The sequence below is a fragment of the Acanthopagrus latus genome, chromosome 8 (genome assembly GCF_904848185.1).
Source record: "Acanthopagrus latus isolate v.2019 chromosome 8, fAcaLat1.1, whole genome shotgun sequence".
In the NCBI taxonomy this organism is placed as follows: Eukaryota; Metazoa; Chordata; class Actinopteri; order Spariformes; family Sparidae; genus Acanthopagrus; species Acanthopagrus latus.
The window spans coordinates 10913692-10939568 of NC_051046.1; the positions used below are offsets into that span (position 1 = coordinate 10913692).

The 25877-nt window shown below is 40.3% G+C and overlaps 2 protein-coding genes across 3 annotated transcripts; one reads left to right on the forward strand and one right to left on the reverse strand.

The window, feature by feature from the left end:
* The first annotated feature begins 251 nt into the window (after window positions 1-251).
* On the forward strand, window positions 252-12335 carry arih1 (ariadne ubiquitin-conjugating enzyme E2 binding protein homolog 1 (Drosophila)). 2 transcript variants are annotated; one of them, XM_037106881.1, is made up of 14 exons: window positions 252-725; window positions 4256-4323; window positions 4438-4585; window positions 5879-5971; window positions 6074-6129; window positions 7100-7166; window positions 7278-7384; window positions 7515-7557; window positions 7693-7764; window positions 7992-8122; window positions 8457-8517; window positions 8879-9139; window positions 10294-10406; window positions 10480-12335. In XM_037106881.1, exons 1-14 carry the CDS (start codon window positions 438-440, stop codon window positions 10562-10564), a joined length of 1593 nt encoding a protein of 530 aa, XP_036962776.1. In that variant the 5' UTR covers window positions 252-437; the 3' UTR covers window positions 10565-12335. The 2 variants fall into 2 exon arrangements, with proteins under 2 accessions (XP_036962776.1, XP_036962777.1); XM_037106882.1 differs by having other exon boundaries at window positions 256-725; window positions 8457-8514.
* A 1103-nt stretch (window positions 12336-13438) lies between these two features.
* On the reverse strand, window positions 13439-25763 carry c8h15orf39 (chromosome 8 C15orf39 homolog). The gene is made up of 4 exons (XM_037106880.1): window positions 25378-25763; window positions 18819-22056; window positions 17883-17917; window positions 13439-15491 (listed from the first exon to the last, which is right to left on the reverse strand). The coding sequence occupies exons 2-4, from the start codon at window positions 22009-22011 to the stop codon at window positions 15486-15488; spliced, it is 3234 nt and encodes a 1077-aa protein (XP_036962775.1). The 5' UTR covers window positions 22012-22056; window positions 25378-25763; the 3' UTR covers window positions 13439-15485.
* Window positions 25764-25877: the final 114 nt, after the last annotated feature.

Genomic DNA, 25877 nt, shown 5'->3' on the forward strand with positions numbered 1-25877 from the left:
ATCTTAAAAAGAAAAAAAAAGAGGGAAAAAAAGGAAAAAAAAAAACTGTTAGCCATGCCTACATTTTAGGAGGACGGTGTTTTTTGAGAAGTGTCTGGTAACTTAAGGTGCGAGAGTTTAAATCCGACACGTGATAATTATTTAGTGCATTTCTAAAGTCGTTTCGTAAACATGTTAAGGTGAAAACAAAATTGTGTCATATAAATAAAATTATTTTAGTTTTTTTTTTTGTACAGCCCATCTGACGTAAGGACGTCGTCAGTTGGTGACGCTGTGTCTCTTTGTTGGCTTAGCAGCGGCGACGTTTTGTTGTTATTTTCGCTGCAGCTGAAAAACAGGCTCGGATAATTTTTGCTTAACGTATTGTCCCGCAACCAACATTTCACACACCGTAGACCTTTAGGTGTGCTTGTCACAAGTTGATAACCACCCTAGGAATGGACTCAGACGAGGGTTATAACTATGAATACGACGACGAAGAGGAGGAATGTAGCGAGGACAGCGCCGAAGAGGAGCCCGAGGACGACACCCTGGAGCTCGGAGAGGTGGAGTTGGTCGATCCCGTGGTGGCCGGTGGAGAGCGAGATGAGTGCGGCGATACCGGTGGAGGTGGCCATGGGCCCGGCGAGGAAGAGGAGGAGGACTACCGCTTCGAGGTGTTGACTGCCGAGCAGATCCTCCAGCATATGGTGGAGTGTATCAGGGAGGTCAACGAGGTCATCCAGGTAGGTATTTTGGTATGTCAGCGTCAGGAAAGTCCGGGGTCCAGGCTTGGGGGAAGCATAAACAGGCCTTGGACGTTAGCTTAGCCGTTAGCCTTGTAGGAGTAGTTTACTTGCTGGAAGTTGGCAGTTTCACAACAGTGCTAAGAATTACCAATATTTCTGTCATTTGCGCTTTCGTTACTTTGCGTGGCATTTAATATGAATATGTAGACAACGTTAAATGTGTGAATCAAAGTAACAATTTTAGTACGAATTTCATCCCAGGAAGTAGTCTAATCCCTATTGAGAAGTTGGCACCAACGTTTGCTAAGCTAATGTTAGCTTGCAAGATAGCTAGCTTGCTAACTAGCCAACTGTAACTGTTAACCCAGGACTTCACCGGAAAATAGCATAGCCATAACGTCTATATTCCTAGATAAAGATAACTACCAACTTTTTCTAGAGGACAGCTGGAGTGCCTTAACTAAGCATTTAAACCTTAACGTAAGAAAATGCATAAAAATAGCATTAGCGTTGACGTTATTTTTATGTTGGACGAAAGGCTTGGTCATCGAGTTGGTTAGCAAGTTACATGCTAGGCAATTTATGTTACCATTAACAAGTTATCTCATCATGACTCCCAAAACAGGTCGGATGGATCACACGAACGAATCTTTAAATCGAAAGAGCTTTAGTTTAAACTAAATATCATGGGAAACTCAGATGAGCCCTTCGGCTCATTGTCAACTTGGGCCTCCATTTCCTTTCACTTGACTAACGTTACAGTTGGGTACAGAATAAAATGGATAGTGGTCTTCATAGACCTGTCACCCTTCTCGTCTTTTTGAAATAGCGTCGCATTTTATGCAAGAAAGTGGTTTTGAATGTCATGATTTTACTATAAACGAACCCTAAATAAAAAAAATCGGTTAAATATCAGAATAGTGCATACAGAAAGCCACATGGCAGTTTTTTTCCACAGAAGAGACAACTGACATTGTGTTTTTTCTAAAAATAGTATGTAGGTCTCTTTAACTAAACTCAATTTTCAGATTTTTTCAACACCAACCGTTATTTTATATATCTGTCATCTGCATGTAACTTTTCAATGTGCAGAATGAGAAAGTACCATAGGTAACATGCAGCCCTCCTTGTAAATGTCTCTAGTGACAGTGCCTTCATTTGTCAAGAGTAACCAGTTTTGTCTTGCTTCTGAACATGCTCTAGGGGTTCAGATACAGGTGCTTTTTGTCACCAGTAAAGAATTAACTTTCAGAGATTGCTCTAAATTTCAGAAAGACGTACTGCAACAGGTAAAACCTTGTCTGTGAATATACAGATAGGTATTTATGATATTTTGCCCTATCCACGATGCCACCCCCACCCTAGAAAACACCCCTTAGTAAATCAACACAGTTTAACATAATCACAAACTGCTGCCTCTTAAACTAGTATGAAATTGAGTCAGCAGTTCTCTTAAACATTATCAGCGAAACCATAACATTTTAACCTTCATGAAGGTATAATTTAATGCTCTGCTGTTGTATTTAACTGTCTTAGCTTCAGCAAGGCGGACCTGATAAATAGGCAACAAACTCGATTGTAATGCTTTGTCTTGTGATGTGTTATGGATACATTGGTATCACTGTGTTCTCTGTATCAAACTTTAATTGCAGATGTTTTTATCCAGGAACTGTTATGCTTTGTATCCCTCTATCCCTTTTGCCTGTTGGGTGATAGCACGAGTGTACATGTGGTTGTAGCAAGCTCTCACAAATGTTGGCAAATCTAAAAGTTACACATAATGCTTTGAATAAGTAGTAGTTTCTCAAGCAAATTCTAAGTAATGGAAACAGTGGCAGAATCATTAGCTGTATTTCAGAAGGACCCCTGATGACATTAGTGTGTTTACTTTAGTAGCTAGACTAAATGTTTCTTATGATAATTAACTGTTAACAGTAAAAGGTGTAGACACATGATAAGCCATCATCAGCAGTAATTTAGGGTTAGTTTGTAAGATATTCAGAGTCCAAATGAGAGTAGATTTTTATTTAATTTTTTTTTATATTTATTTTAAGTCCTGCTTGTGGATGAACTTTTGATGTTTTTTTTAAGTTGGGGCACCGGTGTTCTTTTGTAGTCTACTGTACTGGTCTTGCTAGAAAGCTCGGTTCAAACACAACGCAAAACATTTGCTGCGCTATGGTTTACAAGGGATTTAGACTGCTTAAGTGCGGTCTTGAGTCTGTGGGCTATAAACTGACAAAATTATGTTTTCCTTTGCTAGTATGGTGTGGTGGGAGTGTTTCTGTAACACTCCAACAGACACTTTAGAGGGACATGACTAGGTGTGTTAAGGAGTGCAGACACAGATGTTTTTTTTTTTAAATTTCCAGACCTTTTCCCTCTTAATCTCTCTACATAAAGAAGTTGAATCAGTTCAGTTCAGGTTGGTTGTAGATGTTTCTTGTGAGAAGTCATTTTCAACTAATCTGCATTGTTTGCCCCTCTCTGTTGACTTTTAATGTTACCTTTATATTCTGCTGCATATTGTATAAGAAAATTGCATGGCAGCATCAAAGATGTGAGCGATGAGCAGAAAACAAATGAGAAACAACAGAAAGAATACCCTGAGTGACTCAAGAATGATTATTGAAAGCAGCAGCAGCTACACACGTTTAGGTCATGCAGTACTTATGTGTTGCCCCTTAAGCACAAAACAGGTTAGTGCAACATATGACAGATACCTCTGCGTGTTACTGTATGGACTTGTAGAATTTATGTCAAGGTGCACTGAAGCTATTCAGGTTGTCCACCACCTTGCTAATCAACAAAGTTCACTTTAAAATGTGGCACTGGCTAGTTAGATACTTCATTGGTGACTTTACTCTCATTTTAAGCTAACTATGAATGTACCCGATGATGACTCAGCAGTAAGTAATAGTACTAGGTTGAAGCAGCATGCAAATTATATATTTTACATCATATTTGGCTGTTTCTGTTTAGGGTAGTCTGGAAGAATATTAAAACAACTACGCATTAGTAATGTGGATAATGCCTCGTGCTGAGAAAACCTTCATACAGTGCATGATTGTCACATATCTCCATTCACCATATCATCACTGATATTGCAGTGCTGTAGAACATAGTACATTGCACTTGTGCAGTTGTCCTTTACATAAACTATGGGATCCATGTTGCAAATGATTTTTTTTTTTGTGCACAGGTTTGTTTTTCCCCCTCAAAACCAAATCTCTATAGTGTTGTCTTTACAGTGTCATAAACAGAAGCTATTTGCCTGCCATGTCTACATACACAGCAAAAATTAAAAAAAACTAATGTGAACAGAAACAGTGAAATTCTTTGTCTATGTAATGCAACTCAGTTTAGGAGGTCTGCATTGATTACTATGGTTGCACTTTGTGGTGGTATTTTATTGGGATAGAAAATGTAAGGGTAGAACTGTGGAAATGCAAATAAATCAGCTTTTTATGTCAAATTTCCTCTAAGATTCAGGTTTATTTCTTACCAAGCATTTTTTGTTCCTCTAGAACCCTGCAACAATAACACGCATCCTTCTCAGTCACTTCAACTGGGATAAAGAAAAGCTAATGGAAAGGTAAGAGTCAAGTACATTCTTTATCGGGCTGCTAACAAGAATGTCTGTTGAGGCTTTACTATCCTGACTATTAACACAGATTTATTTTTCCTTTATTTGTCTAAATCACTGCAGGTACTTTGATGGAAACCTTGACAAGCTTTTCTCTGAGTGTCATGTCATTAACCCCAGTAAGAAGCCTCGGATCCGTCCTCCAATCAACACTAGATCATCGGCACAGGACATGCCTTGTCAGATCTGTTATCTGAACTTCCCCAACTCTGTGAGTTACATACAGACACTGGCATTGTGTTGAACTTGCAGAATGTATGTTCAGGTCTAAGGTGTGGTGTTTGAATAGGCATTTTTTTAATTGTTAGAAATTAATGCTTTGTCTTGGCTTAACACCACGATAGAGAAATAAGACACATTTAACTTGTATACGGCGACCCCTAACTACCTACCAACCTACAGACGTGACATTTTCATGCTTCTCCAAATTCTTTTTCCAGACCCAGTTTACTGCCTTGGCTAACACTATAGTGGGAGAAGAGGACAGACTTTACATCACGAAATGTGATCACATTAACCTTCTATAATTGTAGAAATAATTCTGTGATTGCAACTGTAAGACCTCAAGACAATTAAAAGTGATATGATGGTTGTATGTGTTACTCACTTGCCATGATATCAATGTTGGGATATCAGCTGAAACTTTAAGCCATGTTGTCAGACAATCGACCAGCATTTGGCTTTGCCAGTTGGTGTTAGAATAAGAGAGGGCATGACAGGTAAAAAGAAAATAATGTTTAAAATAGTAAATTGTTCCAAGTTTAAGTGAAGATTTTTATTACAAAGAACCAAGGGGAAAAACCATCTTAGGTCACTTGTTCTTTCTTTAACACACCAAAAACACTCTCTTTCTTCTTGACAAACAAATGACATGTCATTGATGTACTATGGAAAGGTAAGTAATTGGGTTAATGATATTAATATCCATTTAACAGTATTTCCAATACACAAAACAGTGACATTATGGAGCAGGTCATAGATAAGATAGTTTCATTACACCACATATGTTTGTTTAATTGCACATACATTGCATTTTCTGGAGTCGTTGGATGGGTGATTTATCAACAGTAACACCTTGTTTCTGTTGAGGTGACACAGATCTATACGAAGGATCTTATTTAAAGGCACACTGTAGAGTGCGGGGCTCCAAACCTATTTTAGAGTGCATTGTCTCAACAAAGGGTTAATGCATGTTATCAAGGTCAGGTGATTTAAGTGTTCCAGCTATGATATCAAGTTCTTGTTTTTCAAAATCAGGAAGAAAACTGCATAATCCAGACTATTTTAATTCAGGATATTTCTGTGTGGGGGTTACAACACACAAAATTATCCATCTATCATTTTAATCAGTTAGCTGAAACAAGATTGTTTTGGTCAAATCTAGATTATATTTTTCAGTTCTTCACTGTGAAGACTTTGATTTGCCTGGTTACTAAAAGCACACATGGCTCACGATCATATGATGTCTTGTTTGTCTTATTTACTCAGTGCTTCTCTATTTCAGTATTTTACTGGCCTGGAGTGTGGACACAAGTTCTGCATGCAATGCTGGGGAGATTACCTGACTACCAAAATCATAGAGGAAGGAATGGGACAGGTACCCAATAATATTTGATTCAGGGAACAAGTCATTGTTCACGTTTGGTCTCTATATAGCTATCTAACTAATGATTTACCTTCTGTGTTTTGTTCTTCTCAGACAATTTCTTGCCCTGCTCATAGTTGTGACATTTTGGTTGATGACAACACAGTCATGTGAGTATCTGTTTTTGCTTTTTATTTGTTTTAATTTGTTGTTGCACATTGATCAGCATTGATCAGAATACATATATGATACATTTTATTAATGAAACTTGAGAAAACAAAATTCCTTGTTTTTAATTTATTTTCATACATTTTTTGTGGCTTGTAAAGTGTACATAGATGGGCGCAGTTCATGAACAAACTACTTGAGGAATGTATTTTTATCACAGCATTGTTAGATCAGCAAAAAAAATCTACTAAATGTTGCTGTTGTTAAAATGTAAAAGAGAGAAAAACAAAAGATACTTAAAACAGCTCAACTAATCTAATTATAAACCCAAAGAAAACCAAAAAAAAATGGATATCATTCCACTAGCTTCCACCATAGCTTTTAATTGCATGTAACAGGAATAAAAACTATAAATGGGAAGAACATTTTGTCCTCTAAAGGAACATTCCTACTGCAGGGCTATTTAATTACACCACTACTTTTCTACTTTAGAATGTTAACGTCTAGCCTGTTGTGGAATGAAATATACCTCCATACTGAAAGCATGGAAACTAATCTCTCGCAGCAGCTGTTAAGCTGACAGTAATTGTCTTAACCTACATTCTGATCTGAGCAGTGAGCAAAGAACATAACCCTGATCACTGTTGGGTGTAACACATGCAGAAACATGCTCCCCATGTCCATATTTAATTTTATGATGTACTTTTGTACCAGTAAGTTAGTCAGTAGCTGGGATTAAAACTCTACATTTTGTCACGATGAAATGTGTTGTTAGTTAAAAAAAAAAAATGTTGTCAGCAGACAAATTAAGATTGTCTGTGTAATGTCAACTTAACATTTGATTGCACTGAGCTACTCAGGGAAAATGTGTAGTTGTGTGGAAATGTTATGAATTTTTAAGGATCAGGTTTTTTACCAAAGTCACCCATCTTATGTAATGAAGGCTAATAAATTATTTGACTTCTCTTTTAGGCGCCTCATAACAGACTCAAAAGTGAAGTTGAAGTACCAGCATTTAATTACGAATAGTTTTGTAGAGGTAAGCTTTTACATTTTTCCCCTTAACAGTATGTTAATTTATTGTGTTGAGCTGTCTTTAAGTGTCTATGGAACAATGAGCTGATATTCTATCTGTCATTACTCCTCCAAGTGCAATCGACTGTTAAAGTGGTGCCCTGCACCAGACTGCCATCACGTTGTCAAAGTCCAGTACCCAGATGCCAAGCCAGTGAGGTGCAAGTGTGGCCGTCAGTTCTGGTAAGAGGGCATATTTTAGAACAGTTTAATAGACTGGTGAACTAACAGCGACAGCACAAGAAAGTTTACTCTTTAAGTTAAATAATAATTGTTATGTTAATTTAATTTGTGATGCGTCCTGTTGGTGCAGCTTCAACTGTGGAGAGAATTGGCATGATCCTGTCAAGTGTAAGGTAAGCCAACTGGGAAATACAGAAGTATCCAATTATTCCTTCAGCTTGAGTAAATTTATGTTTAGCAATTCAGACTCTGAAAAGCATTAATTGTCAATATAATTATTTCCTTCTCTTATTTAAATTATTTTATAGTGGCTGAGAAAATGGATTAAGAAATGTGATGATGACAGTGAAACCTCTAACTGGATTGCAGCAAATACGAAGGTATGGGAACCATCTGGTCTAAGTTTTGCCTTTTTTTGGCTGGTTCATTTTGGGAGGGAATTATTGTGGATACCAGTGTTTTACTGCACAGTAAGATACCCCTGCTTAGACTTTTAAGAAGCCTCCCAACAACATACATACATGCTATTTTGTCCTTTTCTGAAGTCCATACATCTGAGAATGTTTTACAGAAACTTAACAAAAGTAATTGCTCTCTGTTTGGACAGGAGTGTCCAAAATGCCATGTCACCATTGAAAAAGATGGTGGCTGCAACCACATGGTTTGTCGGAACCAGAACTGCAAAGCTGAGTTCTGCTGGGTCTGCCTGGGTCCATGGGAACCCCATGGCTCAGCCTGGTAAGAAATAATGGCTTATGATTATTGTGTCACTTCTACTGTCATGTTTGACTATATCTCAAACCACTAGTTAATGCACTCAATTATCTATCTTGCTGAGGTTTCTTCCATATTTTTTCAAAGACTTTTTCTCTCCAAGATAGTTAGAATCAAGGATCTAAGGGCAGAGAATATAATTCACTGTACAGATTGTAAAGCCCACAAAGGCAACATGATTAAGATTTTCAGGATTTATGAATAAGGTTGATTTGATCTATGGGTTGCAAATAATGCCTTGCCAACATCTGCAATATAAATGTTTGTTGTTTTTTTTTTTTCAACTGGGACTTTTCAGGTACAACTGCAATCGCTACAATGAAGATGATGCCAAGGCAGCCAGAGATGCTCAGGAGGTAGTAAACATTTTTATTCCAATTGATACAAAGCCTTTGCATGACAAGCATTTGTCTCATCTCACAGAATTGGTGAAACACAACAGGCAAGAAATACTAAATGTTAATATAATGGCTGCTGGAACACTTTCATTAGAATATAATCCACCCTGACTGATCGAAATATTGACAGCTCCACATGTAACCCTGCTGTACACTTTAAGAAGTTTATCCAACAACTGCATTTAGTGAGTTGAAAATAATTGACAAACAGGGTTGATTGTTGTATACTGAAGAATAGCATCTTTTTCTGAAACGCCTGCAATTTTATAGGCTTGTACAAGTCAAGTTTAGTTTGTTTGAACAAACCATTCTGTGTGTACAGCGCTCCAGGGCCGCTTTGCAGAGGTACCTGTTCTACTGCAACCGCTACATGAACCACATGCAGAGTCTGCGCTTTGAGCACAAGCTCTACGCTCAGGTCAAGCAGAAGATGGAGGAGATGCAGCAGCACAACATGTCATGGATTGAGGTCCAGTTCCTGAAGAAGGCTGTGGATGTGCTGTGCCAGTGCCGCTCCACACTCATGTTCACTTACGTCTTTGCCTTCTACCTCAAGAAGAACAACCAGTCCATTATTTTTGAGGTATGATAAAAGGGAATGTGTTGGCTCAAATATCATAAATGTGAGCAGATGGTGAATGACATAAATAGCCAGAGCTATTTTCATATTTCTATTCTATTTATAAATTTGCAAAACAGTGTTGTTAAGTGATCACCAGTAGACCATATAAAGGTACCACTGCAATAATAAAAATATAGTTGAAAAAATCCCCTGAACTAAATCTCTAAATGAACATCAGGTGGGCTAATCAAAACTAATCAGAACAAATTTCAGCCTTTCTGTCATAACTTTTCCAAATGACATTTAAACTAGGGTCACCATATCGGACTGTTGCTATTTGGTTTCATGGCACAAAATACTCAATTAACCAGTAGTATATTGTGGTATTTAACTCATATTCGTCAAAGCTTCCTTGTTTTTGGCTTGACTGTTGAGTATTTATTCTGTAATGTTGTCTTCCTCAGGTTCCTGCTTTTGCTTGATTGTCAAAGCACTTTGTGCACTCTTTTTCTCACAGTTTCCATCCATTTCTTGCAGCTCCTCATGTGATAATAATAACCTTGAGTTATATAGCACCTTTAAAACGTTTCATACAAAAATGCACATTGTTATAATACAGACGATACATACAGATTTATTATTAGCTGCCAATAAAACATTCAGTCTTTTTATTTTCTGTGTTTAATTTTCATAATATAATCATGGACATGGTGTATAACGATACCTTCTTTGATCTTGGAGTCTAAAGTTTTGTCAGAAAAACTTTCTGGAAGTATCTTTGTACACAATATTAAATTATCTTGCCAGTGCAAGCTATATAACACCTTTAGCATTCTCTTTATTGAAACGTTTTCTCTCATTCACACCATTCTCTCTCTTGACTGGTATGACTTACTCCCAACTCTTCTTTTTGTCTGTTCAGTTAGGATTATCCATGGATGACAGATTATACCATGGAATTCTTGCCACATTTCCATTCATCCTTTCTCTCACTGGCAACAGAACTAGTCCACTGACAAAGGCTCAAGACGAGATTAGGCACCTAATTGTTGGGAGGGGCAAATGGGAGGAAATCAGACTTCCTGTAGCTGGAACACTCCAAAGTTCATGCTACATTTCTGTCTTTAAATCTGTTGCATTTAATAACATTGTCATTTTTTTTTTTTAATTATCAGAACAACCAGGCAGACCTGGAAAATGCAACTGAGGTACTCTCTGGCTACCTAGAGCGGGATATCTCCCAGGATTCCTTGCAGGACATCAAGCAGAAAGTACAAGATAAGTACAGGTCAGTGAAGGAAGAATAATTATAACTGGCTGCCACTGTTCTTGGACTCTAAAACATTTTTGTGTCTTTACAGATACTGTGAGAGCAGGCGAAGAGTGCTGCTACAGCACGTGCATGAAGGCTATGAGAAGGACCTGTGGGAGTATATTGAGGATTGAGGACACGTCCCAATGCAACAGACTCTTGAGTATCTTGACAAACTAGAGCGCTGATGCAATTTAACAGGGCAGCACGGGCCTTCTGCCGCCTCTCCTTTGGCAAACCAACCACTTTTGCATCATTTTTCCTGGATTTGTTTAACAAAATCTTCAAAGTAAATTATATTTAAATAAAAGGTAGAGTAATAAAAGAAAGTGTACTACAGTATTGTTAGCAACAGAGTGGAGTCTTGAGAAAGCAGAAAATCCATCTTAAACAAGTACATCCTTTTGGCTCATATTGTAACACCTCCCCTGAACTATCTTATTTTCCTATGTTTTTTGCTTGTGAATCTTTTCTGTTTTGATTTTGACTTTTGTTTTCCCATTAGTGTGAAAATGTTTTCAACACAGCTTTAATTGTCCTGGCCATGTCTGCAATATGTGGTGAGATCCTTGTCTGGGTGCCTGAATGTTGATAGGCCGATTGAAAAGGGGTAAAGACATTTCAGGGGGGAAGAAGAAAAAAAAAAAACATCAAAAGAACAAAATAGCGAGTCTGTATTTTTCAATTTGTAAATAGTCCATATGCATGGAAGTTAAAGAGCAAGAGTGGCACGTGTTTGCATAATTTTGAAATATTTATTCTTTACCAATATTGAAGAAGGTTGTACTTTTGCCATCTAGGTTGAGTCTTTTCTCCCCTTGCATAGTGTGTGGGAGCTCAGAGGTCTTTGGCAATAAGGCATTCGCCCTATCATCCCCAGTCTCTTCAGAGCAGTGCACAAGTTACGCCTTATCAGTAACTCTAAATGGGGACTGATAGAAAGAATTTCTCGTAGTTGCCAAGCGATCAGATAAAGGACTCAGTGAAAGTTCACAGCCAAGTTAGAAAACCAAGAGCAGAAGTTTTACAGTTAAAAGGTAAGGTAGAATGCTCCGGCCCTGTGTCCTCCTATTCTAACCTTTTGCCGTACCCTCTTAGTTTTCTTTAGAGGTGTTTAACATTTAAGAACATTACTAATAATTTGCAAGAGCCAAACTGAGTGACATTCACTCTTTTTCCTTTTCTTTTTTTTTTCTCTTTCCTGACGTGGCTTGAGGTAGCCCTCTTAAGGCTCAGCTTGCACCTTGGGGATTGAATGAGGGTAAGAGAATGTACTGACAGCACAGCTTTGTTGCTGCTAATTGGGCTGGATCACTGTCAAACAGCGTCAGGCATTTGCATCACTCTTGCAGGGAATACTCGGATGGCATGGGACTGATAGTGGCCGTGCCTCTTTGAAGAGATCACTTACCTTGCAGTGAGACTGAACATTGCTTTGAACCAAGCTACACAGATGGACTTGCGTGATCCTTAGGCAGATGATGAATATAGGGCAAACCTATAAAGGTTGTAGGACTGTTTTATAACGCTGTTATGCTTTTGCATTAAAGACTGTATTTTTCGCACATGGGTTGAGGAGGAAATGTCAGCGCCCCTCCAGGTTTTGCATTGTTCAATGTGGTGGTTGCTCTGGTTGTCAAGCACTCTGCTTGTAAATGCTCGTTCATGTCTTCTGCAATATGGCAGTCTTCAGAAGATTGACTGGAGGGGACATAAAACAGGCACTGATGCAAGTCAGAAGATGACACCAAAGTGTCAGCTTTCATTAAAACACATCCTTTAATCCAGTTCCAGATCTTTGGGGAATTCTCTCCCACATGCTTCTTATGTGTTCAAACTTATTATTTTATCCTAGCAAATTATAAACTGTATTGTTTATTTGAATAAATGTCATGAGAAATCTCATTTTTGGGAGTACTGTGTGAGTCATTAGAGTAGGTTTGGTCTCAATCATATTAATTACCCAAACAACCATGATGCATTTCTGCGCTGTGTATTTTGCAATGTAGTGTACTACAGACCTTTGCAGAGCTGTGTCTTCCAGAATTGCTTGGAGTTAATTTGGTAACTTTCATTGCATAATTTTGATTTTAGGCAAACTGTAAGCTTTTATGCACCACTTTTACTTGCAGATTGTATGATAAGATCAGGTGGTTGTTTGTATGATGTCACTTTTGAATTCATTTTGTCTTTCGAGTCACAAACCAATGATGAAACAAGTTGAATGGATAGTAACAAAAGATGGGCTACTTTCTCTCAGTTGTCTTGCAGGTAACACCAGCTATAGCTGTGATCATTAGGCTAATATGCTCTCCAGGGCTCACTCTGTTTTCATTGTGTCTGCTAGTAGTTCATGAACATTTCAAGTTAACATTTTGAAGTAACAGAAGCAGCTACTTACATTAAATTGAAACATCCAAAAAACTTTTAATACTTTTCTACATATCTTTTCTTTATGCTATCAAAGGTGTTTTATTTCCTATTAGTGTAAAAATGTGGGAAAAATTAGTTGTCTGTTTTGGAGAAAATATTAAAGTGCAACATGTTGCAAACATTGTTCTGGCATGGGTGGTTGTTTAATAATGGGCACAATGTTTTTGTTGTGGCAGAAGCCATTTTTATTTAAAAAAACAAAACTCCTGTTTTTTTAAACTGTGTCCTTGAGAAGACTACCACTGTGTACTTGTATGGCTGTACAAGTGAAACCGATCACTGGAAGCAGTTTCCAAGTCGTCGAATAAACCTTTGGTAGTCTAAGGGAGCCTGCAACTAAAGACTTTGCCACAGGATGGGGACAAAGACACAAATTTGAAGTTATATATTCCAGGTGTCAATGTTTACAAAATTAAATTGTTCATTGTTAAGACTGCACAGTTCACCTTTTTAAAACTGATTGTCATCTACATGGAGATGGTGTAGCTGTTAAACTAGCAATATATGAGAGCTATGATATTAAAGAAATCCCATGAAACTCCAGTAAATGAGTAAAACAAGACGACACAGCTACATACTGTCAGTCAAAATAATGTATTTTCAAGAGGGAAAAACATGGAATCATTACCAGCATTTAAGATAACTGAGAAAATTATGTTATAATGGTTCAATCCACAGAAGTCTAAGGAAATGATTCAGAATTCGTACAAAATACAACATGAGGTGAAAAGTCTTTAAGTTATCAGTCACGTGGGAACATCTGTGTGTCTTTTAAAAAGACCTCTTGAGCAGCTTAGTACAGAACTATACTAATGCCTGTCCAGCTTCACTTGCACACAACACACCAACCACAATCATCATGGTAAAAATCACTCTACAAGTGGCATGCACAACTGGCATTGTGTTACTGTAAACTTATTTACACATATGGTTGGGACTGTTCGACAGTAAAACCCTTTGAAAAATGTTTTCATGTCATTTGCTGGTTTCTTAATGCTTACTAGCAAAAACGATTTACCTGACACTAATTTCGCTTAATGACATTTTGTACTGCAATTATGCCGAAAATTACTGACCTAGCATCAGAGTTGCAATTACATTTTTGAAAAAAACCCTGAGGGAAACTTACAAAAGTTTTGTTTGTTTGTTTGTTTTTAAATCAGGCAACAACACAGCATGATAGTCATAGCACAGTCTGATCTGTCAGAAAAACCAGCAGAGCCGTCAAAAGATGTGGCAGATAAGAGCCTACATGTACTACAGGATGCTGCACATCGGCTATAGTCAGTTTCCAAAGAATGAAACCTGTAGCTCCCAAATGACGAATATTTACCTGACTTCATCACCAAAAATATCCTGTCCGACTTTTTACCTGAGGAGGCCAGAGATATATAAAGGGGTCACCAGCCTGTCATTTGCATGTACAAAACAAACAGATTAAAAAATCATTGTAATCGCACTCAGTGAAATGTCCAAAAGCAAAACTGACAATTGTGTGGGGACACTAGTCTTCAATCTTGAGCCAGCCTTTTTTATAGTCTATCAGCAGCTCCAGGTAGTACTTCCACTCTGGCTCGCTGTCGTACCTGACCTCAAATATAGTCTTCAGAGGGTTGGTGTTGGCCTCGTGGATACGCAGCACTTCTCCCCGGTACCACACCTCTGATTTGTCATCTTCTTCATATAGGTGGCGAATCCTCTTCCCCACCAGGTCTGGGTAGTAGAACCTCATGGCCGTCTGAGCCCTCTGGACGGCCGAACGCAGGACCCAGCGCCTCCTGTGCTCGGCGCTGTGGCAGGCGGACAAGTAGGGACAGTATTTAATCTTTAAGAGCGATCTGTGTTTTCTTTTAGAGGAGCTGCTGAGGGGTCTCAAGGTGTGAGAGAACCCTCCATTTCTCTGCCACCTGTGGGTTACTTTGGGCGTCCTCCTGTGAAGATCCATGTCGCTGCTCACTTCTCCTTCCCTGTCATCAGTCTGTGAGAGGGAAGGATCAGAAAATGTCCCCGAGTCTGAGATTGCTTGGTAGCTGGCCCTTTTTCTGTGCACACCTTCACTGAACATCCTCCTCAGTTTGAGAATCATGCCCGAACAACTGTTTGATCTGACTGGAGTTTTGGCTGCTGCTGAGGACTGACTAAGAGGCTGCAAACTGGAGGATACCTCGGTTTCTGAGTCACTGGGAGAAAGCTCGTCCAGGGTTAAAGGGCACGTCCATGAATTCTCAGAAGTTGTACTAAGTGGAATGAGTGAAGAATCCTCCTCTGCATCCTTTTGGTCATTTCCTCCATTCTCAATCCTGTCAGATTGATGGCCACTCCAGTTTTCATTGCTAAATGCATTCAGCACGCCTCCACTTCTGGTCTTGTCTGAGTCATCTGCCCCATCCTCATCTGACAAACTACTGTCTAGAAACATGCGCCTAGAACTGCTCTTTACCCTACTCTTTATTCTGTTCCTGGTCAAACGAGATTTGGTTTCCTTGTCTGTCACATGTCTTTGCAGATGTGACTCTGTGGGTGATGCTGGGGAGGCTGTGGTGTCACTGAATATAGGAGTCCTGCAGCCGATGGCGTCATCACAACTTTCATCTTTTTCTCTTGTGGCAGGGTCATCAAAACCTAATCCTGCAACACAGGGAACACAGGAATTGAGAGGTTGAAAGACAGGTATAAAATGGGGTTACTGACAAAATGGGAAGGTTAGAGTTTATAGAATGTATTGAGTAATCAGGGAAATCTTTACATGCCATAGGAAATGCAGGACTTATGACTCAAAAATGAATTAAGAAATTCACTGTGTTTCCCAACGGATGTGCTTGAATGAGAATCTATTCTATTAATATCAACAGAATGATCCTCCACAGTCAAACACCCTCCCAGCAGAGACAGAATAATAGGCCTCAGGATTAAAGGAAGGCTGGGGAAAAAAAAGTCAGCTGCTACAAAGGGATGCTATCAGTCCGGGACAAAACAGCAGTTGGGCAAGAGTAATGTTCAGATACCAAAGTCAAGTGCTCTCAAACCATGTGAACAGTTAATAATGTCAGCAGTGAATGGAAATTTGATTAAGTTTAATTCAGTTAGAAAATGCGTGCGCCAAAAAAATAATAGCTGTTGAAGCACAGAAAGAAAAATTGTGATTTGATAAGTCTGGTCATATTCCATGTTTTTGTAATTCAGGGTAAGGGTTAAATACCAATGCCAAATAAAACCTTTTCCTCTCTGCCATAGATCTCTGTTGTACGAAAGCTATTTGAAAACGCACATGAGCCACAGTATGTAATGTAAGTAGTGACATACTACTTAAATTACTTATTACGATGAACTTGGGCACTTGAAGTTTAATTTCAACCCTACATACTCCACAGAAAAGCAAGTTTGTGCAAAACCTGGTGACTCATGCTATCCCAGCATGATCTGACAATGTTCCCAAAAAGCCTCTCATCTTAAAGCATGCTTGGCTTTCTCAGTCTACAAGTGACCCCGTAAATGTTCGATGGGATTGTGATCAGGTGATGGTGAAGCAAAGTCCACGACAGTCAGGACCACTACCACCACCAGGCTGCCTTCTTTTGACTGGACTTTTACTGACTGGAGTCCTGCATCCTTTCAGTATGTGATGATGTTGCTTTTCATCTGAGGGAACTAAACATGATGTATTGATCTTCTGATGGTTTGGTCACTTTAGGTCCACCTGATTACATTTTAGAGTTAACATGCACCGCCCCCTTTAGAAACCTTTAGACTAGCCATGATTAGAAGCGGATAAGAGCTCTCTGCTTAGAACAACAATTAAGATTTTTTTTTAAAAAAACCTTCAATTATTTTCTTAATCCTTGAACCTTCTGATTATTTCCAGGTTTATGTGTCAATATTAATTTTAATGTGGTTTCAGACATTTGGACCCCACTTTATAAACTTCAAAACCCCCACAGATAAACACCACCTACATTAAGTGTTCAAATGTGCTTCTTTTGCTCAACCAGCATTCTGGTGACTTTTTATACTATGCTAAATGACAAAGAAAAGCAGGAAATTCTTAATTTTCAGAGGCTGAAATAAGCCAGCGTTTCACATTCCAAACTGAACATAAACATGTCTCTTAATTGGCAACTGCATAGATAATAAATTCAGTCAGTTCAGTTATATTATGCTTATTTTCAGGTTTATACATTTTATTTTGGGTAAATACTAGAACAGGTTTACATGTTTGAATGTTCAAAAATCAATTTTCTCTTTCTGTCGGGTGTTGCAGCACTGTATTCCTGCTTTAGCCCCTGTCTCTTTAAGGTCCCCCCCCCTTCCTGAATACCCAGACTCCTCTGATTGATCAGCTCACACATACCTGATTTAGAAAACACTAACAACAACAACAAAAACAGAGCAGCTGTGCCAAGTCAGTTCTTGCATGCCAAACTAGTTGCGAAGCATTAATCAGGCAGCTGTGTGACATGGTGACACAGTGTGATGTCACAGAGTCACAGAATCAAAAGTGAGACTACTGATGAGGTGTTTGAGGAGCAGTGTCTTCTATGGGAGAGAGGAGATCCTGTGCATACTTTGACATTGTTTTACTTTTACATGCATAAGAACAAGGAGGAAAAAGAACATAAATCCAAAATAGGTATGATTTAACTAATTGTTGAAAGCTCTAATGTATGTTGAGTATAATAAATCTACTGAAAACATGAATTTCCCTCTGGGTCAGTGTGTGCCATAGTTACACCCCGTGTGTGTCATTTCCTTCCTCTGGTAATGTGATCCCACAGCCTGCCTAACAGTACTTAAGGTCTACTAACACTATTGAACAGAATAATGAAGGAGAGTTACATTTTTTACCACAACCCAGTTCAGCACCCTTCCCTCCACCCACCCAGCAGTATGAGTGTAGGAAGTATAATGCAATCATGCAACTTCTCGTGATTAGTGACTGAAAGTGAGCAGAGGTTTCCTGATTTCTAGTCAGAAAAAGCAAAGAGTGGTGAGATTGAGGGACAACATAAAGAATAAATATACCTGGACTCTCTTTTGGACTTCAGGTGAGGTTGAGTCTGTAAAAAATAAATGGATTTTACATTGAAAATGTGTTGTTTATTGTGATTGCTCTTTACAGAAGGGCCAATAATGCAGAAAGTAGGATTACTAAGGACTGCTTGAACAAAACCTTGAAAGAGTTAACAGTCAAAATATGATACTTGATAACAAAGATAACAAAATCCAGAAGAATCAGTAAATCACATCCTCCACACATGGGGGATTTCCAGATATCTGCGATAAAAGGCAGGAAGTAGTGTTGCTTTGGCAGTCATGTTGTGCATACCACATGGTCATTTTACCGAACTACAGTGTGTGGGATCAAAATTCTGCTGAACTTCTATCTGAAACAGTATTATTACACAGTATTATCATTTCTGGTGAGTCCTGACATCTATCATAGACACCTAAACATTACTGTTTATCAGCAGTGTCATACTTTTCACTCATGACTGAGTTGAAAAGTTGAATTTTCAGAGCTGCCTGACCAAATTAACTCTACAAACTGACAAAATGAATTGCAGTCTTTGTGCTGATGAACTCCTGAAGTTACTGGAAAAATCCCCACTGTTAGATTTTTAAAAAAGGCATCCAGTTTATCTACGCACACTCCTAATAAAAAGAGCCATTATTCATTCATTTCCTGTCCCCTTCAAGAACATTTGTTTACTTCAGTGTTGGGCGAATCCAGCATTTCCACATGAGGTGCAATTAACACAACCTTTTGCTTAGTGCAGGACTTCCAGTGTGTCTGTCTGGTTTGACAACATCAAAAGAGACAAAATACAATAGCAGATGCATGCAACCAACATTACATCACTGCAATTAACATTTCTCTCCTCTTTCCAAGAAAGCATCACCTAGACTACGCATAAACATAACATTACTTTCATAACTCTGAACTGAACATGCACTAACCGAGATGTTTGCAGACACAGGTGTAGTACAAGAGGTTGACCACGTCAGCGTAGACGTCAGGCAGGTGTTTGAGAGACATCAGCCTCCTGAGCCTGGAAGAACACGCTCGCTTATGAAGCTGGATGAGGATCTTTTCTTCAGAGAGTGTCGTGGGCCGCAGCTCCACTTTGTGCTCATGCAGGACCTGGTCGATGAAGCTGCCCTGGACGGTTGGAAACAGCAGCTCCTTCACCACCAGCATGGGCAGGAACACTGCCCCCGTCCGCATGACGTGTGGGAAGGGACAGTGTTCCTGGGTCGTGTACTCTCTTAGCCTCTCCAGGAGCTTCTGGAGTGCTGATCTGATCTCCTCGTTGAGCCACAACTCTCTGGCTTTTGCTCCCAACAAACAGGACACTTTCTGGACTTTGGTTGAAGGAGATGACGGTTCGATCAGATCCAGCTGAGACAACCAGGCTCTGAGCTCCGGCTCTGAAGAGGCCGATACAGAATTGGATACTAGCTGGCAGAGGGACTGGTGCAACTCAAGGAAGTGCTTCCGAACTGGCATTTGGAGCTCTGCTTTTGGTGTACAATCAGTTGTCGGCTGTGGCTTCTCCGGGGGCTGAACAGGGCTGGAATGCTTCGGATCCCGTAGAACGATGTTGTAGGTAGACAGTTTTAGACAGTGAGGAGGAATGTTTTTGAAATGTATTCTGCGCTCAGGTTCCTGAGGTGGAGTAATCCCTTTGGGTTGAGAGGTGACCACCTGCTCGGGGGCTGAGCATGCATTACCCTGAGGAGATGAGTTCATCTGTGCAGTCACTTCAACAGATTTGGACTCATATGAGGCCTCATTTTTAGGTGCCAAGGGTTTACTTTCAAGCTCATCAGGTTCACATTTCTTTATCACCAACATATGCATACTGTTGGACGGAGCACTCTCTTCAGGCTCCCTTTTGATTGTTACTTTGCTGCAGTCCCTCTGGCTAACAGGAGTGTCCACTGAGTTGTCGGTGTCTGACGGATCGACCTTTTCAACTTTGATATGTCTGGGTTCCAAGATTCGTTCAACAGGTTTTGCTGTTGGAGTATTTGCACGGATTTCTTTGGGAACTCGACAGATAACCTGTCGCTGTTCATCATGATCTTGACTTTTCTCTCTAAAGTCATGCTTGGTTTTGACATCACAGTGCTCAGATGAATGGACAGGTCTCTGAGGTATTCTGCCTGGAAATAACACTCCGGAGGCCTGCAGGTATGCCTGGTAAGGTGCCAGACTGAAGACATTGTCGATTACTGGCATAGGAGGAGAATCAGTTTTATTTCCTACTCGAACATTCTCCATTTCTACCTTCTGTCGTTTCTTAATGAGTTCCACCACACATAAATCCCTGTCTTCTTCTTTTATTTTGATGGGCGAATATGAGTGAGATATACTTCTCTTCAGGCACCTTTTAAGAATAGGGGTGGCTGAAGTAGACTCAGGGTCATTGTGTTTATTTCCTGGTGCAACAGCAGGGGAATTAATAATTTTTCTGACATTTGCATTATAAAGTTCAGCTGTGTGCACGCGATCTGAGCTGTGAGGGGACGCCCGGCTGTTTGGCTGTCTCAGGCACCTGAGCTGAGGTTCACAGGAGGAATGGTTCAAGAGTCTGACCGTGTTCAAGGCTTTTGGTGGAGGGACATGTTGGTCCACGTGCAGGCTGGCAGGTGTGGGAAAAAATCTGTTTTTCTGAATGCTAGATGGTGAGATGCCAGGTTGGCTTGTACACCTGGTAGGACTGGTTTGATCCACACGTAGGAATGGTGAGTTGGCGTGTGACTGGATCCTGGCTTTTTCCATGTTAAGTTTGGCTGCAGAGGCCACAGGGTGGTCAATGTATTTGCTGGTTGGGGAAACATTTACGCGATTAGAGTGCAAGCTTGGTGATGCATGTTGCCTCCTTAGGGGGGATCTGGTTTGGCTTGCATTTAAATGAAATCTGGGAACTGCATAACAAGGATAGTCAAAACCCCGCACCAATGAATGATTTGACAATGTTTCGGTGCTCGCCAAAGGCAAAGGAATGTCACCATGGAGTGACTGAGGCACTATGTAATGCTCCCGGGGGTTTGAGATTGTGTGTTTCAGAATAACAGGGACATCTTCTCTCTGTTTACTGACAATATCTTTACACTGTGTCCTGCTCTCTACCTCCACATTTGCCTGGGGGTAGTAAAACATCGGGTGCCCTGTTAGCTGGCCATATTTGGACATGGGAGAATGTTCTTGATAAACCTCTGAGGTCATATGCTCATATGTGGGATGGGAGGGGTATAAGCTAGGGTAGCCTCTGGGGGGAGTCTGTAAACGCTGGCTCTGCTCACTTAAAGAGCCAAACAGTGTGTGAGTGAGGTTACAGGGGTAACTGCTGTAGTGCGGCTCAATCATACCAGGCAAAGTCCTCGCTCTACCTGGGCTGAATGGTTCCACAGGTATCCTCTTAAGTGTTTCAGCACTGTGCTCGAACTGTAAACTTCTCTGTTGCAGCAGGGCTTCTTGTGCTTTCCTCTGGGTGGGCAGTCTGTCAGCATAGTGAGCATCAGCTTGCATCCAATCGTGTTCATACACTGCGTTTGGCATCCTCGGAGAGCCATGTTCCCTGCTGTATTGTTTCCCCATCACACAACCCAATTCATTACAGCAGGGGTTATGTCCATAAATTGGCTTAGGAATGGCTAAGTAAACAGAGTTTTCAGACAGGGGAGATGAATTGTCACCTCCAGTTTTTTGTTTTCTAACAGCCACTGGTGTAGCAGCTGTTGGACTGCTGATCCCAGGACTTTTTGCGTATAATGTAAAGCCCGGTTTTACAGAAGCGTGATGCAGAGAGGAAGAATGAGAATGGCTTTCCTCTGAAGAATTGCTGTCTTGCCTGTAAATGATGCGGTTTTGTCCCTCCATGCCAGAGAGGTGACTCACAGGATTTCTCCCATCCAGCATCGAGGTCTTTGAGTTGCTCCAAGGAGGAGTGAACGGTGCTCCGTCTTTTCCTCTGGGGTCGAAAGCAAAGTAGGCCCCGCTGTACTGCAGGGTCTGCTTACCCAGGAAATCAGACATGTTTTGTGGTTTTGACAGTCTTGTGGGTGCTACGGTCCCGTCGAATAATGGCATCTTGCATTGAAGCACTGGTTTAATGAGGGTCTGTATCGAGTGGCTGCTCATCATGTGGTAACTTTGTTATGATGGTGCGATGAATTGGCTCCTCCAGACCTGAAAACATAAAAAGCAACAATTTATTATCTATGCTAGATGGTTCAAGTTAATCAGCCTGAATAAACTCCCACCTCAAACATTAGATGGGAAAGAAGGATCCAGGGGGAAAAAAACCCCCAAAAAACCAAACACATAATGGACTCAGTGTAAGTCAAAAACAAGCTTGAGGCACTTTCTTAACTTGACAAATCTTGTGGCTCATGTATGTGATATACACCCTTATCAGTCGACGTACGTTGGTTGAAACAAAATGCAACAACTGCGCAGAAGTTATAACCTTTGAGATTTGTGACAAGGATTCGTAACAGCCCATGTGAAAGCCGCCTCATGCTGCAATGAATAACATTCATGCTGCAGTGACTTCATATCAACGTCTGATTGGAAGCAGTCTTCATTGCAAGGCCATGTCTGCAAATATGAAAATAACAAGGGGACCAAGTTACACTATTTTCTGTATTTATTTGACTGATGCCGTGTTATGGTCCTACTATGGCTCATTTGAGGTCAAAGAATGTGTCACCACTGTCACATTGAGGAGCTTCAGTCTCGCTTTAATCAAACCAGAACTTATCCCCCCAATCTGACATGCACTGTTTGTCTTGTGATCATGTCCCGAGTGCCAAAACTTTAGTGGACTGTATGTTTCTATTCAGAATTTTTCCATGACAAACCCTCAGTAAAAAACATAGTTCCCCTTACACTTCTTCCCATGTCAGGCAGCAACAGTTTTCTTTTCAATTAATTAGCTGAATATTGGTAATGGTAGATTAATTTGCCTGAGAAAAATGTGGAAACCGGCCATCTGAAGGACTAAAATATTCAGTTTATTATCATTTATGACGATATTGATCAATACATAGACTAAGCATGATATTATCATTATCATCATCATCATCATCATCATCATCATCATCATAAGACAAAAGGGAGGAGGATGAATAATAATAATAATAATAATAACAATAATAATAATAATAATAATAAATTATTGTGCATTTTCTGAGCTAAGATACAAAAGTGAATACATTCCCTGTGTTTCCTTTCACCTGACGCTTCCTCCCCTGCTCTGCCTCTAGAGCTCTGTGTCTATTAAAACCATTTGTAGAAGTCAAAGTACATGTCAAACTCAGTGCACTCAAGAAGACTGGGCAAACGCAAATTTATATATGCTACCCAGTCTATATACCCAGCAAGAGTAAAATGTAGAAAGGTGAGATTCTGGCAGATGTTTGAGAGCTATTGACACATCACTACCAATCCACAAAAAGGGCCAACTCCCTTTCTGTTAAACAATGCACACAATAAAATTAAAAAGTCAAACACAATTCTACAGTGCCATCTAAAGATATATTTTTTGTCTGACGATAAATCAAGATATTCAGTTTATTATCATTATGTAAGAGGCAGAAAAGCCGTAGATCCTCAATATTAAAAGGTCGAGCCAATTAAGGTTTGGCATTTTGTGTTAGAGATTTATCAAAAAGAAAATATTTGCAGATTAAAATAAATGTATCAATTGCAGTAACCATGCACACATTATGGTAACTTTGACACTAGTGAAAGTTACAGCTACACAATTAACTGAAATATTCCATATTGCTGTCCAGGTTCATATCAAAATGGCAGAAGCTGAGGTTTTTGCATGATGGTATGTATGACCAAACAGCTATATATATGAAGTAGAGTTGTCTGAAACTCTGTAGGGCTGCAGAGATGCCCTGACCTACAAATCTTGTTCTCCAGATGTAAGAAAAAATGTTTTGCTTGGTGCAGACTCCATCATGACTAAACATTTTTTCAGTCATGATGATGTGACAAAAAGAGAAATAATTGCTGTCACTAATTTAATTTAGCCCCCCCCATCATAATAATTAAGCATGCCCAGCAGATGCATGGAGGCAGCATCCTGCAAAAACTTGTGCTCAGTAGACTCTGACACCAAAACCGTTTGTGGTTGGAGGAGCAAGACTGACATAATGAAGAGAGATGACCTCATCACATGATGAATTCATGACTCCGCCACACAAACATCTGCCCGAACTGGCCTATATGAGCTGTTGCAACCTGTATCATTGCTCTCCCAAAAATAGAAGATCATTTTCCTTAATACCAGAGGCAAAACACTCCCTGGCAGCCAAAAAATTAGAGCTCAACATCTGCCAGTGTGTTGAAACAGCTGTATCAGATCCGGCAAAGCACATTTAGCCTATGGCACATCTGGCAGACTGTGTCGTTGAGATCAAGACGCCTGACAAACAACTCAAAACGATACGTTGATGATATCGGTGGTGACACATGTGACTAAATCCAGACTCGTGCAGCGTGCAGACCCTGACAGATGTTATCGCTTCATCCTGTTGACACCTTTTCAGCGCAGTACAAAGCGATGGCTTGTCTGCATACAGCGAGGAGGAGAACTTGTGGTTTGTGTGCATGGAGGAAACAGCGCAGAGGCGTCTTCAACGGGCTGAGAGGCGCACTCTCACGTGTGTGCGCGCGGCGTGTGTGAGTGCGTGTGTTTGGGGGGCTGTCTGTCCGCCGCACTCCCAGATCTGATGAATAGCGACTTCCGAAAGCAAACCGTCCAAACTGACGGACTGAACCTCAAACCACGTGGGTCTGAGTGAGATGGCAAGAATGCGATTCACTCCAATCAAGTCATAAATCATTTAGCCGGCGGCCTATCTAATGAGTCCATCGGGTCAAGGGACGTTCACATGACGAGGAGATTTAAATGAAAAACAAACAAAAAAAATGACTATCTTTTTTTGTTTCCGGAAAATTGATGTAAAAAGGAACCAATTAAAATGACACACACTCATAAAAAAACGGAACTCTGTGGGAAAAAAGCGTCTTCGTAACTTCTTTTGACACGCAGGCAAGTTTGAGCCTATGAGGAACATGTATTTGCCTATCAAGAGAATCAACTCCATGAGGGTGTTTTTTTTTTAATTTACTCTCTGTCCCGCTCGCATCGACAGCCTGCCTAAAATTAATAATAGGACGCAAATAATATGAAAATCAGATACGCGCAGGAGCCCGATCACAGTGCGAGTCATTTCCATACAGGCTGAGAAAGCGACGCAACACCACGGTCAAAGTAAACCACACTGTGGGCAAACAGCACGGTTTCATACACTTTAGGCTACACTGCTTTGGCTATGACATGGTTTCATTATCTGTCATGCCGTCGTGAAACATCCACTCTTGCGCTTTCCCCCCCCTTCTTTTTGCCAAACTTGTTCCACTCGCTGGTCCGCGTCAGAATCTTCGCACATGTAAAAGACGGAGCAGTAGATGTGTTGTTGTTTTTCTTACCTCGCTGCTGCGGTGACAATAAATGCTTCCCGCAACGACTCCATGAAACACAACTTCTGAGGGGAAAAAATACAAACAAAAATAAGAAAAGAAGGGGGAAAGTCCTCCTCTCCGCTCGTGAGTGCACTCGGTCGGCCCGGATGCGCCAGAAGGAGAAAAGAGAAAACAATCCCACCAAGTGAAGCGCAGGCCGGCCAAAGGGCTCGCCCGAAGTCCACGCGGCTTTTAGAGAAGTTAACAAACTGAAGAAAAGACAAAAGGGAGGAGGATGGTCTCTGATCAATAGGCGGAGTCACACCCTCCTCATATCCACGGCTTGTTTTCGACCCATGGAGCCAAATGTTTTCCCGCTGCCCTCTTTCTCACTTTTATTGGCTGTAACCTAATGACCGGCAGCCAACTGGCTCAATACCACCGTGAAATGAGTCAGAGTCATGCTTTTATACATGCATAGGCTGATAACACAGGTGTGTGTGTGTGTGTGTGTGTGTGTGTGTGTG